This window comes from Psammomys obesus, unplaced genomic scaffold (assembly GCF_907164565.1).
Source record: "Psammomys obesus unplaced genomic scaffold, mPsaObe1.curated_primary_1811, whole genome shotgun sequence".
NCBI lineage: Eukaryota > Metazoa > Chordata > Mammalia > Rodentia > Muridae > Psammomys > Psammomys obesus.
The window spans coordinates 294461-304354 of NW_026590681.1; the positions used below are offsets into that span (position 1 = coordinate 294461).

The 9894-nt window shown below is 39.4% G+C and overlaps 1 protein-coding gene across 1 annotated transcript in view; it reads right to left on the reverse strand.

Annotated features, from left to right (window-relative positions):
* Window positions 1–6006: 6006 nt before the first annotated feature.
* LOC129677719 (mas-related G-protein coupled receptor member B2-like) overlaps window positions 6007–9894 on the reverse strand; it is a 5019-nt gene continuing 1131 nt past the window's right edge. Inside the window, exon 2 of the mRNA XM_055608357.1 lies at window positions 6007–7021. Coding sequence (XP_055464332.1) covers window positions 6007–7021 — 1015 coding nt within the window. The remainder of the gene's footprint in view (window positions 7022–9894) is intronic.

The window sequence follows — 9894 nt, forward strand, 5'->3', positions numbered from 1 at the left end:
TGGGGATTACAGATTTTGAGATCAGGATGATCTAGAAGTTTGCTGTGAGATTGTGTCTTTAAGTAATATTAGAGGCTACATACATAAACTATCACCAACATGAACCTCCAAAAATGAGCTGAACAGCAACAATAGACACAGCAAACTGGATGGGAATAGCACCAGAAGACCTCAAAACTACACAAGAGATAGCAAGCAACTAAGAAATGCTGAAAGTAGGAGAACTAGTCTTCCCCTTAAAAAAAACCACATGAACTGATTATACAATATAAATGTGTCAGCTTTAAAAAAAAAAGTAACATGTAGACTGAGAACATTATTATACTTAAGAATGTGTGTGTGTGTGTGTGTGTGTGTGTGTGTGTGTGTGTGTGAAAACAACTAGTGACGAAAATGGTGATTAATGTGAAACAAAGCAAGGAGGTAGATAAGGGAGGGTTTGGATGGGGAAAGGGAAAGGAAATTATATTACTATATAATAATCTCAAAAACAAAAGAAAACACAAAATAATTACAAAGACTTAAAAATCATACCAGATTCCTATTTGAAAATAAAGCCATTTTATCTAAAAATTAAGGAATGGACAAAGGTATATCACTCTACAAAAAGTATGTTTTTCATGTTTACTTAATATTATTCCCATTAAACAAGGCAAGGGGTCACCCAGGCAGGGAACAATGGAGGAACTGATCATGAAACTGTAGCAGTCACATACAGAACATGGTTACTCAACTGTTGACAACATGGAATCCTGGTTATTTGGTGTAATGTGGGTGATTTAGTGTTCATGATTCTATTTTTTATAAGATTAATGCAAAGAGAAAAAAATCACATAATTTCACTTACAACTAGAATGTATTTTAAAGAGTCAATATACACAGAACAATATGATATGGTTGACACATCTTTTGGTGAGTGAGAGACAGAAAAAAAGAATAAATCAATAAAATTGAGGAATATAAAAGTAAGATGAATTAAAATCATCATCTTGTAGCCCATGGCAGCTCAGTGTCCAAGACGGTTCCCCAGTAATAGGAACAGGGACTGTCTCTGACATAAACTCATGGGCTGGCTCTTTGATCACCTCCGCCTGAGTGAGAAGCAGCCTTACCAATCCACAGAGGAAGACAATGAAGCCAGTCCTGGTGAGACCTGATAGACTAGGGTTAGATGGAAGGGGTGGAGGACCTCCCCTATCATTGGACTGGAGGTGGGGCATAGGAGAAGAGGGGTGGAGGGTAAGATTAGGATGGAATGGGGGTGGGGGCTACAGCTGGGATACAAAGTGAATAAACTGTAATTAATAAAAATAAAAATAATTGTAAAAAAAATCATCATCTTAGTGTATTTTGTATTGTTGTGATGAGACACCATGAATAAGGAACCTTATAAAAGAAAGCATTTAATTTGGGGGCATATAGTTCCATAAGGTAGAGTCCATGAGCATCATGGGAAAGGGGGGAGTATGGAGAGGGAGAGGACAATAATTGGAAATGAGACAAGTTTTTAATATCTGAAAAGCCATCCTTATTGGTGTAAGGTGAAATCTCGGGGTCTTTTTGATTTGCATTTTCCCGATAGCTAAGGATGTTGAGCATTTCTTTAAGTGTTTCTCTGCATTCAGTATTCCTTTATTGAGAATTCTCTGTTTAGCTTTGTACCCCATTTTTTAATTGGATTGCTTGATTTGTTGCTGTTTAACTTCTTGAGTTCTTTATACATTCTGGATATTAGCCTTCTGTCAGATATAGGATTAGTGAAGATCTTTCCCAATCTGTAAGCTGTCATTTTGTTCTTATGACTGTGTCCTTTGCTTTACAGAAGTTTTTCAGTTTCATGAGGTCCCATTTATTGATTGTTGATCTTAGAGCCTGTGCTGTTGGTGTTCTGTTCAGGAAGTTGTTTCCAGGGCCAATGAATTCTAGACTCTTCCTCACTTTTTTTTCTAACCGATTTAGTGTATCTGGTTTTATGTTGAAGTTTTTGATCCACTTAGACTCTACTTTTGTTCAGGATTATAAATATGGATCTATTTGCATTTTTCTACATGTAGATATACAGTTAGACCAGCACCATTTGTTGAAGATGTTGTCTTTTTTCCATTGTATGGTTTTGGCATCTTTGTCAAAAATCAAGTGTCTATAAACCTTACACCCATTAGAATGGTTAAGATCAAAAACTCAAATGACAACACATGCTGAAGAGGATGTGGAGAAATGGGAACCCTCCTCCATTGCTGGTGGGAATGTAAGCTTATACAACCACTTAGGAAATCAATCTGGTGCTTTTTCAGACAATTAGGAATAGTGCTTCCTCAAGATCCAGCTACAGCATTCCTAGGCATACATCCAAAACATGCTCCAGTATACAACAAGGAAATTTGCACAACCATGTTCGTAGCAACTTTATTCATAACAGCCAGAATCTGGAAACAACTCAGATGTCCCTCAGCTGAGGAATGGGTACAAAAATCATGGTACATTTACACAATGGAATACTACATAACAATTTAAAACAAGGAAATCATGAAATTTGCAGGCAAATGGGGAGAACTAGAAAAGATCATCCTGAGTGAGGTATCCTAGAAGCAGAAAGACTCACATGGTATATACTCACTTATAAGTGGATATTAGACATAAAATAAGGATAAAGAACTAAAGAAGTTGAAAAGCAGCAAACCAAGTAATCCAATTAAAAAATGGGGAACAGAGCTAAACAGAATTTTCAATAGAGGAATACAGAATGGCAGAGAAACACTTAAAAAAATGCACAATGTCCTTAGCCAACAGAGAGATGCAAATCAAAACAACCCTGAGATTTCACTTTACACCCATCAAAATGGCCAAGATGAAAAACTCAAGTGACAACACATGCTGGAGAGGCTGTGGAGAAAGGGGAACCCTCCTCTGCTGCTGGTGAGAATGTAAACTTGTACAACCACTCTGGAAATCAATCTGGCGCTTTCTCAGACAACTAGGAATAGCGTTTCCTCAAGATCCAGCCATACCACTCCTAGGCATATATCCAAAAGAGGCTCAAGTACACAATAAGGACATTTGCTCAACCATGTTTGAAGCAGCTTTATATGTAATAGCCAGAAGCTGGAAACAGCCCAGATGCCCCTCAACTGAAGAATGGATGCAGAAATTGTGCTACATCTACACAATGGAATATTACTCAGCAATGAAAAATAAGGAAATCATGAAATTTGCAGGTAAATGGTGGGACCTGGAAAGGATCATCCTGAGTGAGCTGTCCCAGAGTACATGTGATATGTACTCACTCATATAGACATGTAATATAGGATGAACCTACTGAAATCTATACATCTAAAGAAACTAATCAAGAGAGAGGATGCTGACTAAAATCCCCATCCTGAAAGGCAAAGAGGAAGGACATCAGAGGAGGAAGAAAACAGGAAATAGGCTGAGAACCTGCCACAGAGGGCCTCTAAAAGGCTCTGCCCTGCAGACTATCAAAGCAGATGCTGAGACTCATGGCCAACTGTTGGGCAGTGTGCATGGAATCTTATGTAAGAAGTGGGAAATAGTAAGATCTGGAGAGGACAGGAACTCCACAAGGAGAGCAATAGAACCAGAAATTTGAACACAGGGGTCTTCCCAGAGACTCATACTCCAACCAAGTACTATGTATGGAGATAACCTAGAACCCCTGCACAGATGTAGCCCATGGCAGTTTAGTGTCCAAGCTGGTTACAAAGTAATGGGAAGAGGGACTGCCGCTGACATAATCTGATTGGCCTGCTCTTTGATCACCTCCCCCTGAGGGGGAGCAGCCTTACCAGGCCACAGAAGATGACAATGCAGCCACTCCTGATGTGATCTGATAGACTAAGATCAGAAGGAAGGAGAGGAGGTCCTCCCCTATCAGTGGACTTGGGGAGAGGCATGCGTGAAGAAGAAGGAAGGAGGGTGGGTTCGGGAGGGGAGGAGGGAGGGGCTTATGGGGGATACAAAGTGAATAAAGTGTAATTAATAAAAAAAAAGAATTCCAAAGTCTCTACTGAGACTCAAGACAATTTCGTAATTGTAACCCTTTTTCAAATGAAAAACCAAAGTACATATTTCCAATATACAAAGGCACAGAACATATATTACCAATCAAAAAGAGAGGAATGGGAGAAAGAGAGGAATGAGGAAATACTGGGCCAAGCCAAAATCCAGAGAAACTCCAAATCCGGTAGCTCCATGTGTTGATGTCAAAAGGCTGAGATAGGTCTGCACTTTCAGATTTACAACTGTAGCACATTTCACTCCTATCTCTTGGGCTGATTTCACATCCTCTTTGCATCTTTCCTTAGTAGGTATCCCACAGTTCTGGTGTCTCCAACATTTTGGGTCTCCAGCAAAATAATAATCATCATCATCATCATCATCATCATCTAGGGTTCATTTTCACAGTAGCCTCTCTGGGCCTCCATGAAAAGACTGCCCTGGCTCAGTGGCTTTTGGCAACCTTGGAGGAACATCTCACAACCCCTTTACTTCCGCATTCTTTTTGACTGGAAGGCCAGAAGCACATGATTGATGCTGCCAATTTTTACTCCTAGCTTAGTATGTAACCTCACCCCTTCCTGGAATTACGTTTACTTATGCTTTGACTTATTTATTTCATTTATTTCCTTTATTTTAGAAGAGTCCTTAGGCATTTTCCTTTTGAAAGTTGGGAGTTTCGCTGGGTAAGGTCTTCTATCTGGTGGCACTCCCCTTATTCTGTTTCACACCAGGTCTTTCTTTAAATAGTTGATCTCTTTGAGCAAAACACTTAACTCCAACATTAAATGTTCTGGGGTGTTTTCAGTCCTCAAATTGAACATTTGTTATTCTTTTTGCCCTGCTTGTTCTTCCTCATGTTGATGTAATCTGCTCTGCAAACCAAACTAGTCCAAAACCTTTCAATTTTGCTTCGGGCACATTGTTAGGATAATACAAAAAGCAGTCACATTCTTTGCAAAATTCCACAGTAATAGTCTCTGGACCTTTTGCTATCTTGATCCCCTCTGAAACCTCTTGAAATGATCTTTATCATATTTGCAGCATCACTGTCTTCCAAGCTTCCACTTAAGGCCCACATACAGCAATCAACTGCTTTCCTATTCCAGTGTCCCCAAGTCTTCCACATAATTCCAAAGAGCATCACAGTCAGGCTTACGACAGCAATATCCTAGTCCTTGGCACAATCTTATGTCCTGATTACTTTTCTACTTATTCTGACCAAGAAAACTTCTAAAAATTTAATTTGGAAGCTCCAGGTTCCAGAGGGTTTATATCCATCACCATCATGGCAGAGAGCATGGCAGGAGGCCAGCAAACAGGGACACATGGTACTGTAGCAATAGCTCATTGCATACATCTGATACGCATAAGACAGATAGAAAGACAAATACACACATACACACACAGAGAGAAGGGAAGATAGAAATAATGTGTGCTTTTGAAACCTCAAAGTGCCCTCCCAGTGACACATTTCTTCCAATAAGCCTTCACCTCCTTATCACTTCCACACAGCTCCTATATATGTGAATGACCATCACATTCTGTCTGACCTACAGAAATTAATAAGTACTAGGATCATAAAGTTTATCTATTTAACTCTTGAAACATTGATAAAAAATGTTTTTCAAGATATAACATTTGTTTAAGCACTATAAAATTCAGTAACTAAAGAAATGCAACCCTTTCTTGCACTTTCTTTAGCCTTCTGATGAAAGAGGGACTTGTCAACAGTATCAGTCTTTGTCCCCAGACGCTTTTAAGGAGTGCCATCAGAAGGAGATTGTGAAGCTCTGAGTAACACAGCTCCAAAAATGCTCCAGATGCAAGATCTGTATTTCTCAACTATCACAAAAAATGATTGTGTTTTTTTTTTAACTTATTGAAGACCAGGCAACAAACTGAACAATGTTGTGAAAATAGCCCACACAGATAAGAAACATATTTCTCTCTCAAAACCATTTCTGATAAAAGCAGATCTTAGCTGGTACACTAAACTGTTTCCACTTCTTCAGGATTTCCTGAAGTACCCCTCTCTCCACCTTCTTCCTCCTCTGGAGTGTCCTGCATGGCTCTCTGCAGAAATAACTTCAGGCTTTTCTGCTGAAACCTGCGGTGCCTAATGGAGCCAACAAGGAAGTAAATGATGGGATTGGCACAGCTGTTAACACAGGATAGGAATAGTGTATCATGATAAAAATCACAATTTTTAACATAATACAAATGTTTAAGCCCTTCGTAGAGGAGCCAGTAGATCCCAAAGGGAAGACCAAAGATCAGGAAGATCAGCACTGTGAGTGCAATAATTACATACAGCCTGGTCATAGGAATTCTGTGTGAGCCACAGAAGATCCTGATAAGCAGGATGAGGCTGAACCCACAGAGAACCACAAATAAAACAATTGACCATACAGTATTGATGACATAAAATCTATAACACCAAAAGAAGTCGAAGTCAAAATCATTATACAGTAAGCCACATGCGTTTCCTTTCAGGAGACTCAACATTAGGGACAGTGCCCAAAAGAAGATACAGGTGACAGCTGATGTGTGTCTTGGACGTCGGCAGTGATACCAGATGGGCCACAGGACAGACAGGCAGCGCTCAGTGCTAATGGCACTGAGAATGCTCAGGCCCAAAAGGTAAGCAAACATTGGCACAACATAAAAAAACAAGGGGATGTCTACATAAATGGAGTAAAAGATGTAAATGATAGCCAGAAGGCAAAACACAAACTGAAAGCACAGGAAGAGCAAGTCAGCCACAGCCAGGTTGAGGATGTAGACAGAGAAGGCATTCCTGTGTATCCGGAAGCCCAGGAACCACAGCACTATGGAATTTAGTACCATCCCAACTGCAGAAATGATGAGGGAAAGCAAAATCATGGCTTGGTCCTTGACATCACAAGGTGTAGTGTAATTGTAGTAACTTCCATTCAGTGATATGCTGTTGGTTTCCCAGGTTGAGATGCTTAGATCCTGGCTTAGGAGATCTCCACTAGTGTTCCTAGAACAACAACAACAACAACAAAAAGACATGAGCACGTGCTGTGTACTCTCTGATTCTCAGGACCACCCTACTATGTGATAATGACTGACCTGGTTTATTAGGAGAAGAAACAGGACTATAGATATTAAGTAATTTATCAAAACCAGTATTTCTGAAGCTTTAATTTAAATCCAGCTTATATTTATTTGGGCTATCTACAAACTATGTCCTGTGCTGATTTGACAGTAGTTGATGGCTGCAGTATAGACACTCAGTGTCTCAGGATGTGTCAGAGGAAATAGATCTCTGAACCCAACTTTCTTTCAGTCCAAAGGCTGGTTCATCTCTGATACAGGAACTTAGAAGCCAGAAGTATGACCAAGAGCAGTTCTCAGTAATGCTGGGATGGTAGAAGGCTTTCAAACAGGAAAATATGAAAATAATAAATGACAGTCATGAAGGTAATGCCACTTCATACTAAGACCAGTGTGAAAAGAACCAAACCTTAGGCTACAGTGACTCAGTCTCCACTTCAGATTGAAACTAGAAATCAGGAAAGCCTTCAAGGACAGTAAGCACTTTTCTGTTATCTATTATCACAAGTGTGCATCTCTCTATTGAGACACAGTGAGTAACTGAGAATTCTCACTGATTTATTATTATTCACAAATATTACATATGTATATACCATATATAAATTATGTATGTGATAATTATTCACAAATGAATACATTAATGATAACCTCAACTGTAGATACAAATTTAGATTAAATGTTTTTGCAAGTATTTTAGAGGAAGTTTAGTTCCAAACACACAGAAAAAGAAAAAAAAATTATAATTCCTGATGATTCTGTAAACAGAAAGTTCTAGCATTTTTGAAAGAATGGCTTATGCTGCAAGATAGCTAATGATGAACTTTGTCATTTTCTAATGGAGGAGTGTCCAATAAATGGCTATTTTTGATGACCTAGAAGAGTTTCAGCCCAGAATTTAGGCATTGATTCTGAGATTAACTAAATTTCTAACATTCTTGAGGAATAAATAACAAATTGGGGGAAAAATAAAAGGAAGGGGGAAAGTGACCACTGTGCTAAATAGAGGACATTGTGACACAGAAACATTTATAGCAATGTTTACAGGGAAGAAAGACTCGACAGGCTGGGCCAGGAAGATTTCAATGAATCCAAGCACAGTCTGAGCTACTTAGTGAATTCTTGAAAAGCCTGGACTGAAGGAAAGGAAAACATCAAAGACAGAAGAATAAGGAAAGGAAAGGGAAAGGAAGAAGGGAAGAGAAAGGAAGAAGGGAAGGGAAGGGAAGGGAAGGGAAGGGGAGGGGAGGGGAGGGGAGGGGAGGGGAGGGAAGGGAAGGGAAGGGAAGGGAAGGGAAGGGAAGGGAAGGGAAGGGAAGGGAAGGGAAGGGAAGGGAAGGGAAGGGAAGGGAAGGGAAGGGAAGGGAAATAGAAAAAAATCTCAACTTTGGAGATCATAGGTACCCTTTGTGCAAAAGATAGATCTGAGATGCAGACTAAAGCAGAGAAAACTAATTCCATGATTAAGAATTTTCCTTAAACTACAAAAATATAGGACCATTCCAACAATATTGGAAGAGTGAGAGTGAAAGACAGAAGTATCCAGGGGGTACAAGAATACCATAAGAAGACCAGTAGAGTCAATAACTTAGACCCATGGGGGCTTACAGAGATGAAAGCATCAATCAAAAAGCATGCATGGGCTGGGCCTAAGCCCCCTATACATATGTAACCAATGAACAGTTTGATCTGCATGTAGGTTCCCTAGTAAGTTGAGCAGGTACTGTCTATGACATGGACTCTGTTGCCTGCTTTTGATCAATTCCTCCTAACTTAACTGGTTTGCTTGGATGGCAAGCCTAGGTGGATAAGAATGACCTCAGCTCTGCTGTGACTTGATGTGCTGAAGTGAGTTGGTAGTGAAGGGCTACCTTTTTGAAGGAGAAAAGGAAAAGGGTGACAGGGAGGAGCTGAAATGAGAGGGAAACTGCAATCTGGATGTAAGGGGAATAAATAAATTTTAAAAAATTAACATAAAAATAACATGCCAGAAGAAGATGACACATAAATAACACTGATGTTAAATGTGGCAGGAACATGTGACTGTTTACTTGCAAAGGAAAACCTATCAGCAAAATAACAGTTACATGTAAACATCATAGAGCTGGAAGAGCATGGAAAAGTAATGTTCCACACCCTGAAAAATACAACTGCCAATCAAGAGTCACACACATCTTGATAGAAACCACTCTCCTTGTTTACACCCTCTTGGAACTATTCTGGCTCTCAAGCTAGCTATGCCACCTTGGCCTTCTCTGTAGGACTGGCAAGCCCCTGGTAAGAGGTTTCCTCCCCAAAACTTTGTTCCTTTCAGATTCCCCCAAATTATGTAGTCTCTGACCCAGCTGGGGACTTCAAAATGGTGATCAAAAATTTGTACAAAAAGACATAACCAAGAACCAAACTCCAGATGCTAAGATCCTATCAAAAATTGTAAGCAATATGAAAAATAAAAACAGTATGTCTTTCCTAAAGATCATTAGTCCTATAGTATGTATCCCCACTGAGTATAATTTAGATGAAGCTCAAGACAAGAGTTCAAAAGAACAATTACAAACATGTTCAGGGGTTCAAATAATTCAGAGAGGACTTGAATAAACTTAAAGAATGGACTTTAAGAGGACAGGAATAAATACCCGACTAAAGTAAAAACAACACGATTGGCCAGCTCTACATACAGCAGAAGACTGGTGTCTAGAGAACATAAAAAACTCAAAGAGTAAAACAGCAAGAAAAGAAGAGAAAGAAAGAAAGAAAGAAAGAAAGAAAGAAAGAAAGAAAGAAAGAAAGAAAGAAGGA